Below are 25,854 nucleotides of genomic sequence, written 5' to 3'. Positions count from 1 at the left end.
CAGCCTCCTACCAGACTCAAGAGGACCTGGATGTGATGAGCCAGGGGCAGATACAACAAGGATATGCAATAAGCTAGCACCCCAACACTCCAATATCACTAGCCATGAGACCAAAAAAAAAAATGTCTTAAGGGCAGACTCTATCTCCCATTTCTGCAGATTTGTAGATCTGTCTAGACAACTGCTATGCCAGTGGTGCACACATTGAGGTCAGTTCCCGACCAGCCTTTGGGGTTGTGTAGAATACAGTGGTGGCCTGAACTATAGAATCATTTGCCTCTTAGCTGAAATCTTTTTTTTTTTTTTGGAATCTAATGAATTAGTTCCCCATGTCTCAGCTCACCTTCCATGGAAGTCAGTTACCTGGGTCACAGGCAGAAGCTTGCTCACCACAGAGGAACCCCTGTTTACTGTACAGATCAGGTATAGAACGCTTAACGGCATGAAACTGTTGTCTTTATTCAATGAGGCTGAGAACAGGGAAGTTCAAAAGGCACACAGTTGGGGGGATCCTCTATCAGGGGTAGTATAAGTTAAGAAAGTTGTCCAAGGTGGAAAAATAGCAGGAAGGTCTCAACTCCTCCTGCCCACGGGGGCGTCTTCAGAACTGTCATCTCTATGGTGAGTGGCTCGGAGAGAGGACGATGAATGTCACAGACGAATCTCTTCCTGGGGGCTGATTATAAGGCTCTCCGGTACCCAGATGCACTCGTGAACACCGTGCGCATGCGCGCACGCACACACGACTTCTAGGAGTAGAACCTGCTGTTGCTTACTCTCTTCTCTCTCAGCCTGAAATACAGGAGATTGAGTCCTCATCAGTGGGTAACTCCCACCCTACCTCGCAGGTCACCTGTGGCTGAGTGGAGGAGGCTCTGGGCTCCTAGCACACCCCCTGAGCCTTGGGGAATGTCCACTTCCCCCTTGGTCCTTGGCAATGGCGGCTCTTTAAGGATCCAATGAGAACACACCTGGTGGGCAGAGCTTAGGCAGTGTTCTTTGAAGGTTAGTTCCTTTGCTTAAGGTGTTAGGCAGCTTCTAGGTCGCTCCTAGAAGCTCCAAGACTTTGGGGGATTGGAGGGGACATGGAGGGGGCTGGGAGGGTTAGGGTCTCACCTACCTCCGGTTGCACTTCTCCTGGTAGAGCTGCAGCTGATTCTCGTTAACGTTGAACTCCTTCACCAGGGCATCACGGTTGGCTCCGCGCAGGTTCTGGTGCGTGTCGTACAGGAAGAGCTGGTTGTTGAGTTCTTCTTGCCGCCTCCGCAGTTGGCGACAGGAGGAATAGAGTTCCTCTTCACTCTCCTGAGGGCGGGGCGGGGGCGGGGCGGGGGAGAACAACCTTGTGAGTGACATCTTCCAAGCCCATATGGGAGACACACCTAGTGTCTCCCATGAGTGCCTGGAAGAACGGATTTCGCAACTGGGGCAGCTCCTGGAGGCCAGAGCCTAATTTAAGCAAAGGTGACTTTTGCAACATAGTAGAACTTCCTTCCAAAGTTGGAGTCTCTCCTGTTGACCTCTGGCCTCTGCTTTACCATCGTATCACCTACACAAAAGCTAGCCGCTGCCACAGTCCTTGGTCTTCCAAATGTGGCTTTGATATAAAACCCAGAAAAACAAGAGCACTGTGTTTCTTTCTGAGTTGAATCTGCGTATCACTAGGTCAGATCAACTTCTGGCTCATGGGTGTCTGTGCAGGCACATGTTCACGAGGAAGAAAGGGTGGCACCAGGTGAGGACAGAGGTGCTGAGAGCAGACAACTTAGTATCATTCAAGGGACTTAAAAGGCAGAGTAAGGCTGGGAAAATGCTCGGTCCATAAGAGCTTGGGCTGTACGCATGAAGATGATCCCCTGAAACCCTGACCCGAGTGATACAAACTTAATATCGTCAGGGGAGTCAAAGACAGGTGGATCCCCAGGGCTCACTGGCCAGCCAGTTTACCCTAATTAATAAGCTCTATGCCAGTGAGAGAAGCTGTCCCAAAAACCAAGGCGGGAGCTGGAGAGAAGGCCCAGACATTAAGAGTTCTTGCTGGCTGGGCGTGGTGGCGCACACCTTTAATCCCAGCACTTGGGGGGCAGAGGCAGGTGGATTTCTGAGTTGGAGGCCAGCCTGGTCTACAAAGTGAGTTCCAGGTCAGCCAGGGCTATACAGAGAAACCCTGTCTTTAAAAACCAAAAAAAAAAAAAAAAAAAAGAGTTCTTGCTGATCCCGCAGGGACCAGAGTTCGGTTCCAAACACCCACATCTGGCAACTCAGAGCCACCCATAACTGCATTCCAGGGGATCCAACACTGTCTTCTAGCACCTGGTCTCACATGCACATAGACCCCTGCATACTTTCGGTTGTCTTATGTTAACATTTCTGTGGGTAGCTACAAGGGCGGGGGCGGGGGAGGAGCAGGTACTTCTGATACATTGTACAACCTCCATACAGCTGAGTCTCTCCCATGGACCCCAGCAGCTGCTTCAGGAATTACCATCCTATGCTTGCTGCTGTCTCACCTCGGCAGCATCTTCTCCAGAGATGCTCTCTCTTGGTTCATCCATCCACAACTCCTCCATAGCAGTGTTACTATTTGACTGCAGTGCAGTGTTTCTTAACCTGTGAGTTGCGACCCCTTTTTTTTGGGGGGGGGGGATGTCAAACAACCCTTTCACAGAGGTTGCCTGAGACCATCGAAAGACATTACAATTCATGACAGTAGCAAAATTACTGTATGAAGCAGCAACGAAAATAATTCTATGGTGGGGGCGGGGGGGAGGGGAAGAGATCACCACACCATAGCATCAGGAAGGTTGAGAACCACTGATGTAGTGTTTTGCTGAGTCAGGTCTTCTGGCTTGGCTTCCCACCGTAGCCCATCTATAGCTACTTCCACCAGCTATCCACACGAATGGGCATCAACTTATTACAGGCTGCTTTTTTTTTTTTTTTTTTTGGCCTCTCAAGAATCACTGATGTCCTAAATGGCTTCTAGAAGAGCAAATCCTCTCCAGAAAGACCTCCACCAGAAGAATAACTATGGCAACCGCAGCTCTAGGAAATGCATTTCCTAAGTAACAAGCCTCAGAAGTCAAAACTGCCCCTTGATATGTGGGCAGCAGAAAGCATGGGACATCTGCAGGCACGAAAACATGAATCTTACCATCCATCTCCACCAGGCCCCTGGGTGACCAGCACACCATCAATGCACAGCGATACCCGGGATGGGAACTTTTCTTTTGAGGTCTCAATGGTGGGGCTTAAATGCTTCAGTAAATCATGTTGTAATAAATGGATGTGCTGTCACCCAGGCTTTGGAGTGCAAAGTGGATTTAAGATAATCCCGGGGGAAGGGGGGGAGCGGGACGGGGGGAGGGGCAGGAGAACGGTAAACTAGCACTTCACATATAGCCACCAGCTACATTAGCCCCAACCCAAGGCTTTTGAAGCTTAGCATTGACGTCTCTCTGTAGTGGCAGAATCCACTATCGCGTCCAAGAGGAGATTATTTCATCCACTCTGAGACTGTACTGCCCAGCATCCTTCATCCTTGGTCACACAGCCAGTGATTCGGCTGGCTCTCCTGCATCAGCACCCTCTGCTTCATCTCCTGCTGCTCTGGAATGGATTCTTTCCTTAAAGACTGGGAGCCTCCCTGCTGACTGTCATTTTTCCCATCGTAGCTTTCTCGAACTGCGGTGAGTCAGGACTTCAGTGAATGCTGTGGCTGCCTTGATCCTCTAACCAGACCACTGGCGCTTTCTCCATACTGAAATAAGGTATCTCTTTGTCTGTGCTTATAAGAGTAGCTTTCCTGCCCACCTACACTATCCCCCTGGCCCCCAAGAGCCTTTCCCTGGTGTTCACGACTTGACTGATGACAAGGCCTGGCTTCTGCCCTGTCTCTGTTCTTGATATCCCTTCCTGGGCTGAACCTATTCTAGCTTTGATCTAAAGTGACAGACAGGTGACTCTTCCTGTCCCTGGGGTATTTTATTAACTGGTGCCCTTAACTGTGTCTCAGGATAAGGAAGCTAGAGGAGGAACCATGAAGGATACTGGCCAATCCACAGAGCAAGCGCTCAGGACATAACACATTTACCAATTCAGGGTCTCACAAGAGTGTGGCCTTCAGTACCCCCAACCAGTCACACAGCAAGATCAGAGGTCACAGATCTCCATGGTGGCTATAATAATCTACCATATGCTGAAAATTCAAAAATAGATTTGGATGGTGCAGGACCACACAAAGCTATCAGGTGCTGCTAAGGAAAGCCTGCATGAAGGGCTTCATACAGGGTTGTCCCAAGCCTCAGTTTTCAAAATTCTCAACATGTGCAAAGTATAGGAAATTAAGGTTTGCCTGCATAAGTGTGACATGTATTTTACTAGTCTTTTCAAGCAATTTTGGCTTCTTATTTAGAATATTTTTTCTTTCGGGGTTTATTTTTATTGTATGTATGTAAGTATTTTGTATGTGCATGTCTGATGCCCGTGGAAGTCGTAAGAGAGTCATGGATTCCCCTGGAGCTGGAGTGTCAGGCAGTTATGGGCTGTCCCATGAGTGCTGGAGAGCAAACCCAGGTCCTCTGCAAGAGCAGCCAGTGCTCTTAACTGTTGAGCCAGCTCTCCAGTCCTTGGCATTCTTATTCTCGAATACCATGCATTCTCTGTCCAAGTTATGGTATCACAGGCAAGTAATGACTCAGGGAGGTCGCCATGTTTAAAGGTACAAGAAGGGTTGCCTTCTGACCCACAATCAAGCTCATAAAGTTCCCAAGACAAAGAAGTAAAGAGATTTGTATCCATTTGCAGAATGCAAAGGTTTACTTCTGAAGCCAAGGTATGGTGGGCTTATTTTTGTGTGGACTGGCTCACCCAGACTATGAGAACATATTCTTGCAGTTTTACCTTTATTGACTTAGGGTCAGGAGCTGTGCCACGGGGCAGGCGTGGAGGTCAGAGAAGAGTTTAGCAGAGTCAGCTCCCTACGTCCACCCTGCGGGTCCTGGGGATTGAACTCAGGTTCTTCAGGCTTCAAACCCAGCATCATTACCCACTGAGCACCTCAGCGGGCTCAAAGTCTCGTCTGTGACCTGAATCCGAATCTGAATTAGCTTTTACTTCCCAAACTTTTCACTGCCACGTCCTCTGGAAACTAAGCCTTCTCTATCATTATATCTATCTATATCTATAGATATTTATCTATATCATTATATCGTTTCTATATCGTTGACGCCGTGTAGTATTTTGTATTTCTTAGAATCTCAACGTGTGGTCCAGGCTTGGGCAATCCTGCCTCAACCTACTGAATAGTAGGGACTCCAGGTGTGCCCCACCCTGCCTGGCCATCTTTAGTTTTACGTCTGCATGACTGCTTTCCCCAATACTCTCCCATCCATTTCCAGCCTTTTGTAATTTGTTCTTAGGCTTTTTTGAAAACCCTAGACTGTCGGATTCTTTCCCCAATCAGAGTCCAGCCCAGTTGCCCAGTTAGGTGGAAGTGCTTGCCCACGTCATCGTGCTTGCTACACACTCAAACTCCTGTCCTAATCTGTTCGTCTGTTTACCCTCATGGTTAAGTTTCTGGTGGTGACTTCCTCCCTGCTGTCCTCGTGTGACATGCGCTAGTCCTGTGATTTCAACAATCCCCGTTAAAATAGCATTTCCCTTTGACGTGAAGAATAAAAGTCTCCCTCTACAGGGCACTTTCAGCCCAGTCCTTGAAAACCTTTAGGTCATTTATTCTATCTGGTTTGTTTGTTTGTTTGTTTGTTTGTTGTTGTGCTGATTACTTTTAGTTTCAGATTGCAGGATTTTTCATTATGGTGTGTGTGTTTCATGTCTCCTTCCTTGATGCCATCACAAAGTCTTAACCAGTGTTCTTGCCTCCGGAAGATGCAGTTATACCAGGAAATCTCCTCATTTTCCCACCTCCACACTTTATCATCAAGAAGTTTGCTTTATATAGGTAGGCTACGTAGGGGTTTGCTTCTGGTAAAATTCCTGTAAACTCAGCAATGCACTTGTGCGTGTGGGTGTGCATAGAAGCCAACGGTCAATGTTGGATATCTCCCTCCCTCCATGGCTCTCAACTTTCTTATTTACGTTTGAGACAGCACCTCACAAGGTAGCCCTGGCTGGCTAGGACCTCGCCATGCCTCTCCGGCGCTGAGATTAAATGTGTGGACCACCATGCCTGCCTACCTTACTGTTGAGATGATGTTTCTCACAGACCCCAGAGCTTAAACAGTCTACCTGGCCAATGAGCTCTGAGGATCAGCCTGCTCTCCCACTTTCCCAGGGGGCACTGGGGTTACAGATGTGTTCCATGTAGCCTGGTTTTTCCATGGGTACTGGGATCCAAACTCAGCCGTCTCCCCAGCCCCATGAATGTATCTGTACAGTAGCATCTCCCTGGTCCACGTGGGCCTCTGTACTGTCCTACTGTCCTGATGGGAGGGGACTGGACACTGCATTCCCTTTGCCAGTCTGCAGCTGGCATGTCCCTGGCCTCCAGTCTCCAGGGCTAATGAGGACAAGTTCAATACTAGACTTTACCTTATACACACTCAAGCGTGTTTGGGTATATCAGCCATTTTCTATTCATCACACTGAATCAAATGAACGAGCCTATAGAGACTGTCCCTCTGCCTGAAGAGTGGCCCAGCCTGTCACTTCAACAATCTCCCTCTCTAATGGTATTGTGTTCTAGATTCTGAAGTACTTCGGCACTCTGTCTTAAACATAGGCACTTTTCTTCTCTCTCTCTCTCTCTCTCTCTCTCTCTCTCTCTCTCTCTCTCTCTCTCTCTCTCATTTGTTTTTTGAAACAGGGTTTCTCTGTGCAGTCCTGGCTGTCCTGGAACTCACTCTGTAGACCAGGCTGGCCTCGAACTCAGAAATCCACCTGCCTCTGCTTCCCAAGTGCTGGGATTAAAGGTGTGTGCCACCACTGCCCGGCGGCACCTTTCTTTGTTTCATTTTGTATTTCGAGTCAGTATTTCTCTGTGTATCCCCGACTGTCCTGAAGTTAGCTCTGTAGACCAGGCTGGCCTTGAACTCACAGAGATTTTCATTACAAAGAGGTCAGAGTCTGTTTTTTTTGTTTCCAGTTCCAGATCCTTTTCCAGGGCTCCAAGAGGTAGCTCCCAAGGTGCCTCTGACTTCCGTCTTCCAGCTCCACTGCCCGCCATCCACTCTATAGCTGCACAGTAGACCTTTCTTCCTCTGTGTGGGCTAGGTCTTTTGTTTTTTGCTTTTTTTTTTTTTTTTCCATTACAGTTTGGGGCTTTGTTTGGTTGGTATCTGTGTCCTGACAATGGATCTGGGGAAGCAAGCACAGCCATCCCTCTCTCTTTGGACCTGACATGGCCAAACTCTACCTGGTTAGGCACCAGGAGGATCTTAATCTGTCTCCAGGTCCCTCCCCAGTAGAAGAAGATTCATTCTCAATCACAAAAGCTTCCAGCTCAACGCTTGGGCCTCCCGGCCTCTGGGTGAACGGACATGTGCACCCTTTCCCTACCTCACAGGTGGCTCTCAGTGTGTTTATTTCTCTATTGTTTTATGAATCTCAAAGCCACCAACGTATCATGGCTTTTCTCCAATGATGGAACACTTCTGCTGGGCTATGTGTGCCTTTAGCTGGAAAGCCACCAAGCTGGGTTTCCCGTGGATCTCACTACCTCTTGCTCCTTTCTCCTACCAGCCCAGAGCAAAGCATATTCCAACCCAACCCAGGCTAATTAGGGAAGCTGGTTTTCTAAATGTCCCTGCCAGGGACCACCAACTTGTTCCCTGATGATGGTCACACTCTGTTCTGGTCCTCTAAAAGCAGGCCATCTGGGCACAGACCCCTTCCCCTAAATGTCAAGGCTGAACTGAACCCCAGCCCTGACTTTCAGAAATCATTTCCCCTAAGGCAAATGTCCTCAGCCTTCCTAATGCCTCCGCCCTTTGATACAGTTCCTCATGTTGTGGAGACCCCCCCCACACACACACACTGTAAAGTTATTCCCTTGCTACTCCATAACTATAATTTTGCTACTGTTATGAATCATGATGTAAATAACCAATATGTAGGATATCTGATATTTGACCCCTGTGAAAGGGTCCTTTGACCCTCCCAAGAGGGGTCGCAATCCACAGGTTGAGAACCACTGCCCCCTTTTTTAATTGTAGCATCTTTTTGTTCTTTGTTCTATTTATTCTACTCTCAGATATCTAGTCCATAGGGAATATTTTTAATCAAAAAAAAGTTATGTGAAGGCCTCTACTATTTACAAAGTCAACAAAGGAAAAAAAAAAAAAAAAAAAAAAACCCTGCCACTAACTGCAGCGCCCAGGGGCGGAAGAGGGGCCGGGTGACTCAGGAACCTGAAGCTGACAAGACAAAGCATTCAGGACTTTGAAAAAATCACACACCAGAGAAGGGCTTCTTCAAGCCGTCTGCAGAGGGGGAAAGGGCACACACGTGTGAATCCAACTTCACAAATATCACGTGCAGGAAAAAAGAAGAGAGACAAGGCAGAGGAGACAACAAGCTACAAGCAGGCTGTTGTGGGGATTTTTTTTTAAACCTCACTCCTTTCTTACCCTGCTCCCCAAATTAAATATAACACGTAATATCATAGTGCTAAGACACTCCTTAAAAACATTCATTCAGCAAACACAGTAAAGAACCCAGGGTTCTTAAAGGATCTGTGTAGTGTAAATGGCCACCTCGGAAGACATTTGAATTCTTTATTGATAGACTTCCGCATCTTTAAGCTTTATTTCAACAAACACTTCATGAGAAAACTCCATCAGGGCTCTTGGGGGATCAATCCCTTGTTCGGGAAAGTCTTGATGGCTCTCGAATCCGGAGGTCACAGCAGGGCTGGACCCCCTAGATATCAAGCATACTGCACGTGTGGCCTGCACAGCCTCTGAGAGAGGCTTCATCCCGGCATGGATGGAAATGCCAACTGGCAGCTGGAGATGGTACAGAACCAGGTGACAGATGTACGATTAAATACAGGCTCAGGAGCCAGCCACCAAAATGACATTTGCACACATTCAGAGGCTTCCTCTTAAAGAGCAGATCCGCAGGAGGGGGCTTTGTCCATTCAGAACGTCTTCCCACTCCCAGGCTCCCTCGTCCAACAGTGGGGTCCCCCAACATATCAGGGCATCCCTCAACAAGATAGCCAAGCATAGCTGAGCGCAGTTGTCTTTGAAATACATTCACTTCTCTCTTCTGCTATCAGTGATTCCTAATAATGTATTGATCACGGTTTGGGGGGGGTGGCATTTACAACAGCTCCCCAAAGTGTTCTCGGACTGCCTTCCGCTGTGCTGACTGGCTTTCCTATGAACTGCCTGCAGATGGACTTTATGGGCACAGAGGGGCTACAGAGCTTCTCCTCCCCCCAGGCCACAGAGAAAGAAGCCCAAGCGCTGGCGGTGTGTGTGTAAGGGGGGGGGGGGTGACTCGGCAAAGCCTCTTCTAGCTTCCTTGTCTTCAAGGTTTAGGTTTGCAGTTCTACCAACCCTGCTCAATTATCCAGCCCCCCTCATTCCGCATCTGGGAATGGAGCCCAAGCGAATAATTCAGACATAAGGGAGACGGGTCCGAGAGCAGGAGGGGTAAATGGGTCCCATCTAAGTATTGGAGGAATACTGAGCTCATGGCCAATCTACTTAATGGCAGAATGGAATAGGAAGGTGCTTAGAATCTCATTTGAGAGCAGTGGTTCTCAAAGAAGGATATGGCCACCGGAGGGAGGTGTGACAGTGCCAGGAGAGTTGTAACCATTGTATGAGGTGGGAGCTGCCGCCATCTAGTGGACAAAAGGCACAGATACTACTGAACATCTTACAAAGAATATCTTGGTGCCAAAGCTGAACAATACCAAAGTCTGGGGGTCGGGGGTGGGTGTGAAATTAATACAGAGGCAGAGGCAGAGGCACCCTAGGAGAAAGTGAAGTGAACGAACTCAATACTGATTTCTTTTTTCTCTACATATGTGTGATCTGTACTGAGGAGTGTGTGTGTGTGTGTGTGTGTGTGTATACATGCATGCACATTTGTATATTTCTGTGTATGTACATGTATGTGTGGAAGCCAGGGGCCAATACTGGATGTCTCCCTCCATCACATTGTACTTTGTGTTTGAGACAGGGTCTCTCACAGACCTGGATTTTACTGACTGGCTAGCCTGGCCCGCAGGCCCCAGGAGTCCTCTGCTCCACACCTCTGCGCTGCCATTACAGATAAGCACTGCTGCTGCCTGGCTTTCATGAGCATGTCAAGGGTCAGAGCTCAGGTCCTCCTGCCCATGGGCATGTTACCAGGGGATCCATTGCCCCAGACTCATGGGGGGGGGGGGTTGGTAAGCCATCATACCATAAGGAATTTTATCTTGATAGATTTTCTAAGCATATTGGTCATATGTTGGCTCGTACATAACTCATTCTGAAAAGGAGTGCTTTAAGACCCATGAGGGCTTAAGCATTTTGCTCACTCAGCCACAGTATAGAAGGGAACTTTACAAAAAAGGTTCCTGTCCGGGTCTTTCTACCGCAGAAGGAACATGGAATTGGCTGGAGGGGGTCTTCACTGAAGGTTCAAGTGAAAACTGTATTTTTTAGCTTAACAATTAAAATTATTTTCAAGATGGATACTATTCTATTATCTATCCCCTTCAGATAGAATGTCCTCATCCTGAGGCTATCTTACATTAGAGAGTGGTGATACCTTGGCTGACTGGGTTGTTGACCAACGACCATTTGTCACTCTCTGCCTCCTGCCTTGCTTCCTATATTTTTATGTCCTCTTTAACCCTGATGTTTTGTGAGTGCTTGAGAAACCATCATACTAGGAAGCCAAGTTACTCTCAGTCAAGTTCAGGATAGATTCATTCATTCATTCATTCATTCATTAGAGCCCTGACTGGACTGGAACTGGCTATATAGGCCAGACTGGCCTGGAATTCACAGAGATGTGCTAGCCTCTGCCTCCCGAGTGCTAGGGTTGAAGGTATGTGCCACCATGCCTGGCTATAAATGCAGCAATTTTCACTCCCTGGACTATCACAATGGCTGTAAAATGCGTCTCCCAGTCCTGCCACTCCTGCCCCATTGGAAAGCTCTCAGCTATGTTCCAGGAACTGACAATCAGGAAACTGCCAACATGTTAATTCTTACAGCCCAAAGAAGACCACAGACCAACAGTTCCCCTACCAGAAAACACAATGAGGTCCAGTAGCAAGATCATCATATGGCAGCACACTGGGGGCCAAAATTGGCTTAGGTTTCCCAACGGGAAATGAGCTGAGGTGGGGGGGTATAGAATTCCCTGGCTCGTGGCAAGCTTTCTGAGGTTTTGGTAGAAGAATGAAGGGTCATGGAAAAATGAATTATCTGCATGCCAGGCATTGCAATAAGAGCACTTGCTCAATCGTGTTCATTGCTGCTTCATAATAGACAGAAATTGAAAACAGCCTACATGTCCATCAACGGGTGAATGGATAATAATATTGCACAATGCAATATTACTAAGCCATTTAAAAAATGAATGGTGAAATTGGCAGGTAAATGGATGGAGCTAGAAAAAAATCATCTTGAGTGAGGTCTACACTCAGACAAATAGGATATGTATTATATGTGGTGTTAGCTATTAAGTCTTCAATAAGTTATAATATGTATAACCACAGAGGTTACATAGAGGGAAAGGGGGTTGGGGGTGGGGAGAGATGGATCACCCTAGGAAGGGGGAATCGAATATATAGTTACATATGGAGGGCAGGAGCAAGAGGGACAAATGGAGATGGGAGGGAAGGAGGTGACAGAGGGAATACGGGGAGGGCTGAAACTGAGGGCCATGGAAGGGGATGTATAGTTAACTACAATAGAAGCTTCCTAAAAAAAAAATATATATATATATATATATACATACACATATATATACACACACATATGTGTGTATATATATATATGTGTGTGTGTGTGTGTGTGTGTGTATATATATATATATATATATATATATATATATATATATAGTCAATATGAATGGAGTTGCCAAATGATGTGGAAGATAAAGGCCCACCTGGACATCTCTCCTCACCAAATGATGCTTCCAATGCCAAGAACGGGTCACATCTAATCGAGGAGTTGGCCAAAAATACCCCCATGGGAACCTGCAAACAACCAGGGCTAGTGCCAAGGCTATTAATTGTTCTCCACAAACTGATGTTACGGCTTGATTGCTGAAAACTACACCTATACAACCTATTGAACACAAGCAAGTGGAGCCAGTGTCTACCTAGAGCCTTTACCTCTATGGACAAGTGTTCATGATACTTGAAGCCCTCTGCGTGCTGCCAAAGGAGAAGAGTAAACACCAGCCCAGCTACAAAGTCTTCTATCTATAACGATAACCAACCTGCAAGATGCTCTTGTGTAATAGTGGCACAACGCGTATGAGTGCAACCAACCAATATCTGATTTGAGTTAAGGTTCACTCCATGGTCCCAACACTACTTGGGTGGCCAAAAGCTGGAGAGCAGATAGGCCAGGGATCTCAGGAGAAACCAGATACTACAGGAGGAATGTGGTCATAAATGCCTCCTATGACATGCTGCTATCTTTACAGAGCAGGTTTTGCTCAGCCATCCTCAAAGACGCTTTCTGGTGAGGTTTTCTCTATTACTGTCTATTGTGATGCTAAGTGTAGGCCCCCAAGACCTGGAGTCTGCACGCAGCCCCTGGGACCCTACCCCCAAGTTAATTCTGATTGGTGAATAAAGATGCCAACAGCCAATAGTTGAGCAGAAGAGACATTGGTGGGGTTGAGGTTTCAAGGGCGTGGGGACAGGGGAACCACAAAGAGGAGGAAAAGGCAGGAATAAGTCACCATGGAAGAAAAAGAACATACAGGAGGGAGGAGGAGAGCTGCCATAGGCTAAGGGCCAAGAGAAGTGGGTTCTCTTGGGTTAAGAGCAACCTAGATGAAATATATAGTAAATAGTCAGTGATAACTTGGAGTTATCAATAAGAAAGTAGATTCTAATGACATGGAGGGTAAGCAGCTGCCCAGTTATTGTGCTGCCTAAGGTTATTTAAAAATATAAAGGTGGTGTGCGCCTTTCATCTGGGAACATAAGTGGTCTAAGGTGGGGAGGAAACGCCCGCACTGGGACTCTTAGTATCTGTTACTCCACTTCCTCCTCCAGCAGATGATAACAACGACAGAGAAGGAGCTGCAGCTAGACAACGTTCAGAGGGTGAGAGACCTTGGGACACCCAGTCCTAAATGGGATGTCTTCACCATCCCTCCCTCCGGGGTTCAGGGAAGACTGTGGAAGAGGAGATGGAAAGCTTGTAAGACCCAGTTAGGATGGTGGGCTCTGAGGAAACAAGGCCTTCTAAACACAACAGGACCAGGGCACATATGAACTCATGGAGACCATGGCAGTGTGCACAGGGCCCACACAGGTCTGCACCAGATCAAGTCCCAGCTCAGACAGAACTGGACCCAGCAGCTATCTCTAGTTGTCTCACTGAGGATACAAACCACTCTTAAGGGTTAGCCCCATGTCCAGCAGTAGTTAGCCAACACAGAAGAAATCAGTGACATCCTTGAAGGTCCTTTGTCTCATACGCTTTTGACAGGGAAATTTTTTTAACCATACGTGGATCCTTTGCATATATATAATATGTATGTATGTATATGTATATATGTGTGTATACATACACATATATATACATACACACATATATATGTATATGTATATATGCATAGATACATAGATAGATAGATACATAGATAGATAGATAGATATCTTCCAGTTTTGTGGTTTTAGGCAATTCCTATGCATACAAATATGTGTGTCTCTGTGCCTACATGTATATCATGTGCTTTTTTCTTTTTCCTTTGGCTATTTTTCTTCAGTTTCTTTGTTTTATCCTGTTCTGGTTTGCTTTTGTTTTGTTATCATTCTTTAGATGTCTACTTGTATCCTAATGAATGGTGGATGGAACAGGTGTGGATTCTGATGGGGGGACGATAGGGGGATGTCAGAGGAGTTGAGGGAGGGGAACCATGATCAGAATATATTGTATAAGAAAATCTAATTTCAATAAAAGAAAGAAAAATGAGACAAAAAAAAAAAAAAGACTTGCTACACAGGTTACCAGCTATGAGAGCCTAGTCTAAGTCCATGGCACTCTTTGGTGCCTTTCTGTGAAGCCAAGATCTTCCTACCACATTTACATGTTACCATTTGAATGCAAAATGACCTCTCGAAGACATGTGTTTGTTTAAATGTGGTCCCCACCTGGTGGTGGTGAAGCTGTGGAAGAAGAGAGTCACTCACTGACGACGATGGTGAGCACTGAAGTTTTTAGCCCAGTCCCACTTCCTATGCAGTCTCTGCTTCCTGATTCCTCTGCAAGAAGCTGTCCAAACTCCCCCACCACAGTGCCACCGTCACCATGCTTCCCTCACCACAGTGGACTGTCTCACATCAAACTGTGAGCCAAACAATCTCTCCTCCCTGATGGTGCTTCTTGTGTGGGTCACGGTGACAAAGTGACTTCAACGCACAACCAAGCTGGTTAGTCCAAGGAGAAACGAGAACTCTTCAAGACACTGACAAACAGGACTAGAACAAAGGTCCCTCCAGTGCAGAGAGTTACCAGCCCATGGGAATCAGGGTCCAGCCTTCCCCCACACAGACCCTTTGAAGCAATGACCCAAGGCCAACAGGTGAGAAACACATCCAGAAAGGAGGAGCTTGCCTGGAAAAGCATCCTCTGCCCAGGCTGTTGGCGCCAAGTAACCAGGAAGAACTCCTTCCCAAGACCTCTCCCCGCAGACTGTAGAGCCCACTCCAGAATCCTTCAGCAATCCTCAAGAAAGGATGCTGAGGGGGAAACCCCAGAACCTTGACTGGTCCTGGGAAGGGTTTCAGCTCATTAATCCAGAGTATTTCCATTATATTCCTACCCCTGGCCAACTGGTCAGGGCCCGTGACTCACCAGGACTGGCCTCATCTCACAGAAAACCAGGAGGGATGCCAGTTCGATGTCTTCACTGTACCCATTCTTCAGAGGGACTGATCTAAAGCCTGGAGCAGAAACAGAAGGAGAAGAGCCAATGGGAGATCCGCTCTGGGCTTTCTTGTGATATCCTGGAGATGGCATACCCGTTCCAAGGGTAGAGAGGCCAGTGTGCCATGCCCAAGTTTCTGTCCTAAAGTTACAGAGACTAGTGTTTTTTTTTTTTTTTTTTTTTTTGGTTTTTTGAGACAGGGTTTCTCTGAATAGCNCTGGCTGTCCTGGANCTCACTTTGTAGACCAGTCTGGCCTCGAACTCAGAAATCCGCCTGCCTCTGCCTCCCGAGTGCTGGGATTAAAGGCGTGCGCCACCACGCCCGGCTGAGACTAGTGTTCTTGATAAGCACATTCACATAGTAAAGTTAAAACATCTGCCAACTAGAAATGGTTGGCTCAGAAGAAATCAAAACTGGGCTGACAAGACGGCTCGTCAGGTAAAGAAAGGTGCCTGCTGCAATGCCTGACACCCTGGGTCCCATAGGAAAGGAGAGATACAACCCTCCACACATGTGCTTACAAAGGCACAATTGATAGATGCAATTTTAGAAAGAAGTGAGAATCTACAGACTTACCCCTCCCCATTGAAATGAGAGTGATTGGTACTACTGCGGTTTAATTCCTTAAGTACTCATAAAGTCAAAAGAGTCAGAACGGTAATGAGTCTTCAACCCACTGTCTCCTCTTGGGCCTTCACAAAGCACAGGGCTAGGGAGTCGCCTTTATCTTCAGTGATTTCCTATCTGACTACCCCTTGGCAGTCTATGGCTGTATTGATCACTCTCCCTGGAGCCCATTTCCTACTTACAATCAGGGTCCACGTGCAGCAGACCTTGAAATGTGTCTTTTTATTTAGGATTGGCTCAGGGTGAGCTTGAGCCGATCCGCATCCCCAGCCCCGTTAAACAGCAGTTGCAGGACTCCATCTCAACAGCTGATTGGTTGGCTTGTCTAAAGGAATCCATAGAAAACAGGCTACCTGCTCCCTAGCCTACAGCACAGAACTGTGAAGGGCCTTTCCTCTCTAAGCAGATGTTAGTGTTTCTTTTTGCACAGATCCCTAGCCAATAATAGACATATACATGTAAACAGACAGACATGTGTGGATACGATATATCACTGAGGAAAGAGAGCAAGGAAGGCTAAATAATAGGCAATTAACAAGGACTGGCTGTAGGTAACAGACATAACTTACGAAAGACAATATAAAGCTAACGGGTTTTCTAGTTCTAATTACATCCTTTGAATTTTTTGGTTTGGGCAGCAGAGAAGTGCATAAAAACACTGAATAGTGCAAGTGTAAAATCCAGTGAGAAGCTGCAGCTACAGAATGGCTGCTCTAACTGTATAAAAGCTTATTGATATAGAGACTTAAGAGGTCTGTTTCAGTGTGTAATGTTTATTTGAATTTTTACAATAGGTTTATTTAAAAAAAAAATAAAAAGCACAGATCAGTGCATGGTCCCTCGTAGCTTTCATACAACCTTCCATCTTAGCCATCCCTTCTAATGGCTGATTTGTTCCCAGAGCTTTTCATTTATATGGTATCTGCTGAGCTGCACAGATTAGACACGCCCCATTTCCTTACACCATCCTCCATCCCTGTGTTGGCTCATACTCTTAGGGAATATCTACACTATCTATTATCCTATCACCTTTATAATTAACATTTGTTTATGTGTAGTGTATGTAGCGTGTTCTCTCCTTCCACCATGTGAGGACTGAACCTAGGCTGTCAGGCTTGGCCACAAGCACCTTTCCCTGCTAAGTCATCTCACCAGCCCCAGCTTCTTACCTTTAAACAATACCTATTGAATCTCTCCTCTGCTGCTGCTACTGCTTAGGATAAGGAAAAGGACATAGCCACCCAACCCTGAGTCTTCCTTCTTTTTTGCCTCTCTCAATTTTGGATATTTTTTAAGGTGTTGTTTTTACACCAATGTATAGAACATTTGCATCCTGTTGACTTTTTTTAGACCATGAGCAAGAAAAGTTTTATTGAGCGATAAAATAACAACTCCCTGTTTCAGGGCATCTTGGAAATAAGCCATTATTACAACCATTATTCTCCACAAAGAAAGGCTTGGGTATATTTTTCATTGTTGATTTGGTTTTTTGTTGTTGTTGTATCAAGTCAGGGTTTCTCTGGATATCGGCTCTGGCTGTCCTAGAACTCAGTATGTAGAGCAGGCTGGCCTCAAACTCAGTTTCCCAAGTGCTGGGATTAAAGGCATGAACCACCACTGCCCAACTCAAACAAACATACTGTTAAATTGCTCAATTCCCCCTGTCTTTTTTCTCTTGTGCTCATGTGACACAGAATCCCCAATTGTGCATTTTAAGTGGATTTGAGTTTATAGATGTATGATAGTTGAGCTAGGTATAAAACTCTTGGGCCACATCTCCCACGCACACACCCCATAGCATTGGGGGGGGGGCATTCTGAGTTCATTAAATACTGCTGTGCTGAAATTGTCTAACCTATTCCCACCTGATGACTGATGAGACTTTAGGCAGTGTTTGGTTTGTTGGCTGCTCTAGCTTCTGTGAGGGTTGATAATCACTGACTGTCTGTAAACACCAGCATAATACTGGTCTAGATTGATGTAGTTTGTGACTCTCATTAAGATGCAAATGCAGATTCTGTGCTCTAACCCCTTGTGAACCCTGTTAAGACACAGATTCTGTGCATCTTAATGGCCGACCTGAGGAGAGTTAAGTGTTGATGGATTGGGAGAATAAACTAGACCTTGGAGTATTCAGGGGTGGCCCAGGACAATGCTAGGCAGCTATAAACTCCAGCTTCAGGGCAAGAATGAGTGAGGGTGTGTGCCTCTTGAGCTAGTTAGAATGGGCTCTGCCTGGAGTCCCTCATACTTCCTCTTACTGCCCAACTCTGGGAAGCCACTCGTGGACCAAAGCCAAACTATTTCTCAGTTTCACCAACCATGAAAATTGTATTATTTTTAGTTTTGTTTATTTCACATGGAGAGAGGAAGTGAAGGAAGGCCTGCCCTGGGGCTTTAAGTGCCCACTTGAAAGAAGAGTCCCCTCAAGGACAGTCTACAGAGAAGGAAAAACAAGGGGGCAAGTGCCAGCCTGTGACCTTGAATGAGTGAATTCACATCTGGAGAGAGAGAGAGAGAGAGAGCGCTAGCTCACTGGATTATTGTAGGATTAAAGAAAAGGAAATTAAGGGAGCTGAGTACAGTAAGTTTGTCTCCCTCCCGAGTCGGGCCCAGCCGGTTTGAAGGCTTAAGTGCAGCCACCCTAACAATGGGCAAAGTTTATTTTCGAGTTTAGACGGCCCTGGGAGCCATCTGCACAAAAGGACTATTCATTTTATTTCCTGCCTCTCATGAATATAGATATGCCGGGAGCCTGCAAGGCGAGGGAGAACAGCCGTGCTGTGATTATCTCCTGGTTAGAACGGGGAGGAGGCTCCCATTATTAATCCACCTCCATGTTTCCTTGCTGGGTTTTTCTTTTCAGTCTCCAAGCAAATTCATCTTAGGGGAATTGTTTCCCTCCCAGGAAGAAAAGTCAGTGTGCCATGAGCTCTGACTGCATCCTGAGGGTCACCTCCCCATCTCCCAAAGGATGATAGGGCCAGGGCGGAACAAGGTGGTCCAGGAATGAGCTGACCCTGGTTCCTTAATGCCATGAGGTCATTAAGACCAGAACTGCAAAGATTCACTTTTCTTGATGCGAAGAGGCAGCATCGCTTCTGAACCCTGATTGCTGGGCTAATCTGAAAAAGCACATAGCAAATCAGCGTCCAGCAGCTCGGGTGCTGACTTTAAAGTCACCTGTCATATATGTTAACCGTCAAGGAGTGCTTGTTAATGTTATTGTTGTCTGACATGCTCAAATGTGATTTCTAAATTGCTAAATAGAAATCTGAGGCTTTATACATTTTCCCAGACTCTTCCTCTGGTGTCTGGGCCCTCAGCAGCAAGACTGGCAGCTGGGAACTAGCCTCTTTAGCTCAGTACTGCCCAGGTACTCCCAGGGAGCTGGCCATAATACAGGCTGATTCCGGAGCGCCACCCTGGGCTGAATCGGAGCATCCCATGGTGGACCCAGAAATCAGCATTTTCAAACCAGAGCCCCTAAGGCATCAGCTGGTTGGAAATGCATCTAGCAGGGAGTGGGGAAAATGGCTACAGAAGCTGGGAGACTTCATGAAAGAAGGGGTGGTGTGGTCCAAGTTTTCAAAAGACCCAGCTCAGCACTGAATAGAGCCCAGGCTTCCAAACATCAAAAGATGGTAATTTGACATAAATGACAAAAAATGATAGTAATTTCTTTCTCTTGAAAAATGACTGCTCTGGGAAACAAGGGAACAGTGACCTCCTGGGGATTTCAGAAGGGTCTACGGTGTCTGCCTCATGAATTGTCAATGCCGTGGATAAGGAAGAAATCCACCACATAGCTGGTCTGCATGTTGGGTTAAATGTGAAATCCGGGGAGGAAGGCCCTGAGAGAAACCATCCCACATAAGAATAGTCACTGTCTATGATCATCCCAGGGAGTAGCACTATTAGAACGTGTGGCCCTGTTGGAGTGGGTGTGTCACTGTCCTAGCTTCCTGGAAGCCAGTCTTCTGCTAGCAGCCTTCAGATGAAGATGGAGAACTCTCAGCTCCTCCTGCACCATGCCTGCCTAGAAACTGCCATGTTCCCACCTTGATAATAATGGGCTGAACCTCTGAACTCATAATCCAGCCACAATTAAATGTTGTCCTTATAAGAGTTGCCTTGGTCATGGTGTCTGCTCACAGCAGTAAAACCCTAACTAAGACAGTCACCTTCAGAGAAACCCCAGGTCTCACAAGACACTGTCTTAGCTGCCCTGGAAAAATTCAATAGAGTGGGTTTTGTTGTTTCATGGGTTTGTTTTTTGTTTGTTTGTTTGTTTGGGAATTTCATATCTGCATATAGTGTGCTTTGGTCAAATCTATCCCCTAGTTCTTCATCACTGTTTTCCCCTCCCAACGACAGGTGTAAATGCGGGGCCATCTCCTGGAGCTGGGTATCCTCTCAGGGGCTGAATTCCTGAAGAAGATGGGATGCTCCTTCTCCCAGTAGCCATCGGTTGCTAACAGCTCCTCATCGTGGAGTGAGGCTTCATGAGCCCTGCCCGTATCTGGGCTGTGGTTTGGACTGGCTTGTTCTTGTACTGGTCTTGTATGCTGTGTGTACCTCTGTAGCTCTGGTGACCTCTCTGTTCCGTCTTCTTCAATGCTCCCTGAACTTTTGGGGAGGGAGGTGATATATCTAGCTCTAAGATCTCCATAGTCTCCTTCTCTCTGTATTTATTACCATCTCCTGTGACAAGAAGCTTCTGTGATGGGGGGGGGGGGCTGGGAGATGCCCAAATTTACGGGTTCATATTGACCCACTTTGGCTTAATGGCAGGCAAATACACACTGGCCTTTTCTACAACAGGAGGTGGTTGTATTGTGTTCAGCATAAAAATAAACCTAGCAAGCAGGTCAGCCTCCAAGTCTAGTGTGAGACAGTAAGTTTGGGATGCTTAGGAGACTTGGACCCCGTGGATGTTCAGGGCCTTGTCCTGATGACACAGGCCAAGGGCATGCATGAACATATTTCTCCATCTGCTAATGAAGATAAAATGCCCGAGGCATCTCAAAATGAAAGCAAACAGCACCAGGTTGAGGATAGTCTAATACTGATGGCCTCCTCAAAGATGCCAAAGTTGAAAGGATTCGGCCTTTCTCCAACCCCCCCCCCCATGCTTAGTACCCTTCCGAATTGCCTTGTTGTGACTTACTCTAAACCAGGAAAGATGTTGGTGTGTTCCTTTTACAGCCAGCAGCACAGACCAAAGAACTGGGCTCCCCCAAACTGAACATCCTTGCCAACGCTCCTTACCGGATTTGATGCCTTTAATGGGGTACGTGGCATGAGCCAGGAAGTTGGGGTCACTGAACATGTCTTCTTCGTAGACCACAAAGCGTAGGAAGGCAAGGTTTGGATCATAGATTTCAAATGTCACCTTCTCCTGAGTTGGAGCCCAGACAGGGCTGAGGCCATTGTCATCTAGAAAGAGACCAAAGCTTGTGCTTACTGCTACTTGTGCCCTGCCTCCTCATAAGCCAGTCTCTTCAGCCTCAGCTTGAACCTCTCCACAAACGTGCATGCGCATCTGCATCTATGCCCAGGTCTAAGAATCCCTGAATCATCATTATCATCATCATCATCATCATCATCATCATCTTTGGTTATTTCTTTCACAGCAGGCAATCCTGCTGCAGGCCCAGCCTTCCAGGACCAGAGCCAACAGGAGACCTCACCCATCTCTACTCCTGGGATAGGTGAAGGGAAGCAGAGAACTGTAGAGTGGAACTCAAGGGGGAGAGGACCAAGAAAAGAGGTGAGCAGGACACGAGTGAGTTGCTGGACCCCTTGGCCTGAGAAGGAAAGTGGGATGGGGGGGTCTCTGAAGCCTGTTGGGAGTTCTCGTGGAGGACCACCCTTATAAGGCAAGTCACACAGCAAACCTGCCACCCTATAGAGAAGGCCAGCTGAATTGGTCTGCACCTAAGTTGTTCCCTGGGCAGGTGGCTCTGTTTCCCCAACCACAGGCTGGAGCTCGGAAAGGAAAACACACAACAGCAAAAGTACGTTATAAAAATCATGAAGGAGCCATAGTCCACGTATCGGTCTGCTCCCTTCACCTTTAAAAAAAGAAAGACTAACAGGGCTACGGAGACACTTAAGTCAAGTGCCCGCTGTAGGAAACAGGACCACCCAAGGGTAGACCCCAGCATCCATGTAAAACCAAGCACATATATGGAAAGGCAGAGGGAAACACTGGCAGATCACTGCAGCCCCCTGGCCAGCCCGAGTACCTGAACGGAGAAGGTTCAGGTTCACAGAGAGAAGACACTAGTCTCAAAACCTAATGTGGGGACAACTGAGGAAGACACCTCCAGCCTCTGCACTGCCCGGGCACGCCCACACAAACAGGGATCACCCGCTACTTACTCACAACCGTCGTCTTGAATTTGTTGCTGTCATACTCAGCCCCGCAGATTTCCACCTCCACAAAAGGACAGGCAATACTCCGCCCTAGTTTAGGGAGGTGGCGTGCACCAAGAACCTGGGACACAGAAGGCAAGGGTTGGAGATCTCCCGGTTCTGCGCTGGGAGGGTGGGATTTGGACCACAGAGTAATGCTTCGTGGATTTTTTCGGGACCCTAAAGTCTGACTGTACAAGTTCAAAGCTACCCTTATTCAGTGGAGAAGTCACCACTGCTCTCAGAGGCATGGATGCTGACCCAGCCCACCATCACTGTTTGATGATATAAAGTCGTAGTGGGTTCCCAGGCCATGTGATTCACCAGGAGAGTCTTGCCTGAGTACAGGTTCATGGGACCTTGATACTGGATTTCCCAGACAGAAGACGGTGGGGTGGTCTGTTTATAACTGACCCTTATTTACCAAACACCTTCAAATACTTTGTCTTACTTTTCTAAAATGAGGTCTCATTTATCCTAAGCTGACTTCAAACTTGCTATGTAAACAAAGCTGGCCTTACCCTGATGACAATCCTCCTGCCTCTTGTCTCCATGGTGCTCCTGGTGGCTTCATGCACACTGGATAAACACTCCAAAAACTAAGCTACATCCCAGCTCATTTCATTTTAACTTCCTGGATCTTAGGAACACTTTCTCTCATATCTTCCTAAAATGCCAAGGACTAGATGAATGTAAGAAAACTCATGCTAGACTGTAGTGGCAGACACCTTTAGTCCCAGCCCTCAGGAGGCAGAGGCAGGCAGATCTCTGAGTTTGAGGCATACAAACTCTACATAGCAAGTTCCACAATGGCCAGGGCTATACAGAGAAACCCCGTTTCTCAAAAACAAGAAGGAAAAAAGGAAGGAAGGGGGAGAGAGAGAAAGAAACAAGAGACAGAGAGGGAGAAACAGAGGGAGAGACAGACAGAGAGAAAGAGTAAGCTGTGACGTCTCTAAGACAAAGGAGAGATGAACTCTCCTTTCAGCTAGAGGTTGACCTCACATGAACCCCAAGAGCATATATGTCACACCCGGACTAGGGCAAGTGACAGGAAGGGTTTTTTGAGACGGTGCTGGATTAACAAGACAAGAGCGCACACACACCCCCCACCAGGGAGCCCCCTCTACCTTGACAGTGAGTGTCATCAGGATCTTCCTCTGGGACTCCAGGGGCATCGGGTCATACTTCTCAGAGCGCATGCTCTCCGGCTGCAGGACGTAGCCTGTCCGCCCATTGAGCGAAAACAGCGCGTGGTTCATCTGCATGTACTTGTCTGAAAAGAGAGCAGAAGGGTGCTGTGGGGGCAGCCAGGGAACACCAGCTCCGGGCGCGCATGGGCACAGGCCACGTGACCTTCCTGCGATGACTGGGGGGCAGCTGTTCAGAAAAGACATGACTCCAGGGAAACATGGGGAGCGTTAGGAAAGAATCCCACACCAGGAAATAATCTTACAGGGAGTCTGGAGAGGTGTAAGCCTTAAGGAATTAGAATCTACTGAAACTCAGTGCAGGCCAGGGGTAGAATGCTTGCTTACACCACAGGGTAAATCATGGTTCAAGGGAGAGGTGACTCAGCAAATAGATAAAGCCACTGACCTGAGTGTGGTCTCTAGAATCATATAAAGATAGAAGGAAAGACTCTACCAGCTGTCCTCAGAGGACAAGAGCCATGGGTCCAGGAGGCAGTGGCATCTGTGGTAGACAGGAATGGGACCTGACCTACAGATTCCTAGAGCTGAGTTGGGTGTAGTTGTTAAATATAAGAGAAATGAACAAATGAATTCACAGGATGCAACGTCTAAAGTTTGTGTGTGTGGGTTTTCCCGACTATATAGGAGTCTAGAGAGGGTGGGCATGAAGCCCTTGGAGAGAAAGCACACAAAGTGGTGTGTTCCATGACATAGACACCCTGTTCCTCTGGCCTTCAAGTGTGGACCATGGCATAAGCACCCTGTCCTCCAACCTCCACACATGTGTGCAATCTATGTATGCCCTATTCCTCTGACCTCCACACATGTTTCATGGCATGCATGTCCTGTCCTCTGACCTTCACGTGTGGACCATGGCAGGCACACCCACACATAATCTCAGTTCACACAACAGGCAGATAGTTAGCGCTATCAATAAAAAGCCAGCTTGGTGGGATACAAAGAGGACCAACCGCTTTGCAGGGAAACAAATGGCAAACATCCCTTGACTTGGTGAGAGGGGAAAGAGTTAACGTTACTCAAAGAGCAGAGCCTTGAGCAGAAAAGTGAAAAGTGAAAAGTCAGTTTTCTCCCTGAGGAGCCAAGAGCAGGTGAGCTTGGTGAAACTACAGTAGTGACCTACACTGAAGGAGTGTGCCCATGCTCTAGAGGAGGAACTGGGCAAGTGCCACAGGACACAGGTGCCCAGTGGTCCAGGGAGTTGGCTAGCAGGAGGATTCCTCAGGAGTAAGAAATGTCTGCCCCACACTGTGCACCCACTCCTGGGAACAAGAGTCACGGGTCCAGGAGGCAGTGGCATCTGTGGTAGACAAGAATGGGACCTGACCTACAGATTCCTAGAGCTGAGTTGGGTGTAGTGGTTAAATATAAGAGAAATGAACAAATGAATTCACAGGATGCAACGTCTAAAGTTTGTGTGCGTGGGTTTTCCCGACTATATAAGAGTCTAGAGAGGGTGGGCATGAAGCCCTTGGAGAGAAAGCACACAAAGAGGTAAGGCAGCCACTGGATCCAGTCACGCCTGGATCCGTAAGCCCCTCTGAGACTTACTTACCTGTTGCAGGATATTTGATCACACTGTAAGCCCCGAGATTGTCAACTGGAAAAACCTTTTCTTGTTGTGGTGCGGCTCAGCCCTAGCGCACACCTTTGACCCAAGAGCTTTGTGTAAAGAGGATTAAATTAAATCAACCATAGGTCAAGAGGCAAAGCAAGCAACCAGTTGACAGGGAGTGAACATAAGAGAAGCCAGGAGAGAGAGAGGAGGGTCTGTGAGCTGGAGGGTCTTTAAGACAACATGGAGAAGGAGCCTTTTCCTTCTGGGGCGTCAGTGGAGTGGGCAGGTCAGCTGGGTGCTTTCTCTGCCTCTCTGAGCTAGCAGGCTTTCACCTCAGCATCTTGCTCCTGAGTCTTCATTTGGTAAATCAGATGTTTGGGATGTTGTTTTAAAAACAACACTTACTAGTTCAATAAGCTATTACATTCCCTTCCTAAACCAGAATGGTAATAATACCTCTCTGTCACTCATGGTCACCGAGCCTGCTTCAGCCATATGTCCACTATCCCCTTTGTCAGTCCCTAGGGCCTTGTACTAACCAGCATTCAAGTTCAACCTTGACGGGCCAGCCCAGTCACTTGTTCAGAAACAACCACATCCCACTAGCTGCCCAAGTGACACTGCTGGCTATGACAGGGCCACCACCTAGCCTGGACAGACTGGCTGCCTTCATCCCTTACCTGGAGTCTGGAAATTGAGTGCCACCATCTGGGAGCCACACAGCCACAGACGGAAGGGGTCATAGTTCGAAGAGTCAACTCTCTGTCCCTTGGGGTAGACGCGGGTCAGGCCCTTCTGATTGTACCGCAATAGATCGACAGGTTTTTGCCTGACAATGCTGTCTGCCTTCGTCTCCACAAAAGAGCGGATTTCTCGGAAGTCAGGATTTTCTGCAGAGAGGATATGATCCTTTGAATAAGAACAGCTCCTATAGGCTCAAAGATTTAAAT

At 47.2% G+C, this 25,854-nt stretch overlaps 1 protein-coding gene across 7 annotated transcripts in view; it reads right to left on the bottom strand.

Annotated features, from left to right (window-relative positions):
* Positions 1-434: 434 nt before the first annotated feature.
* Positions 435-25,854, bottom strand: part of Plcg2 (phospholipase C gamma 2) — a 136,277-nt gene continuing 110,857 nt past the window's right edge. For 6 of the 7 annotated variants that reach the window (XM_021170477.2, XM_021170482.1, XM_021170481.2 and 3 more), the window contains 7 exons: positions 25,585-25,794; positions 23,266-23,411; positions 22,103-22,217; positions 20,987-21,154; positions 15,015-15,103; positions 1,121-1,305; positions 435-792 (listed from right to left, as the gene is read on the bottom strand). In XM_021170477.2, the coding sequence (XP_021026136.1) occupies positions 750-792; positions 1,121-1,305; positions 15,015-15,103; positions 20,987-21,154; positions 22,103-22,217; positions 23,266-23,411; positions 25,585-25,794 (956 nt within the window). In that variant the 3' untranslated portion in view covers positions 435-749. Of the gene's footprint in view, positions 793-1,116; positions 1,306-15,014; positions 15,104-20,986; positions 21,155-22,102; positions 22,218-23,265; positions 23,412-25,584; positions 25,795-25,854 lie in introns of all 7 variants that reach the window. The other variant, XM_029480946.1, reaches the window with a different exon arrangement.

Source organism: Mus caroli, chromosome 8 (assembly GCF_900094665.2).
Source record: "Mus caroli chromosome 8, CAROLI_EIJ_v1.1, whole genome shotgun sequence".
NCBI classification, from domain to species: domain Eukaryota; kingdom Metazoa; phylum Chordata; class Mammalia; order Rodentia; family Muridae; genus Mus; species Mus caroli.
The sequence above is the reverse complement of the archived record's forward strand: the minus strand, read 5'-3'. Positions and strand labels throughout refer to the sequence as shown.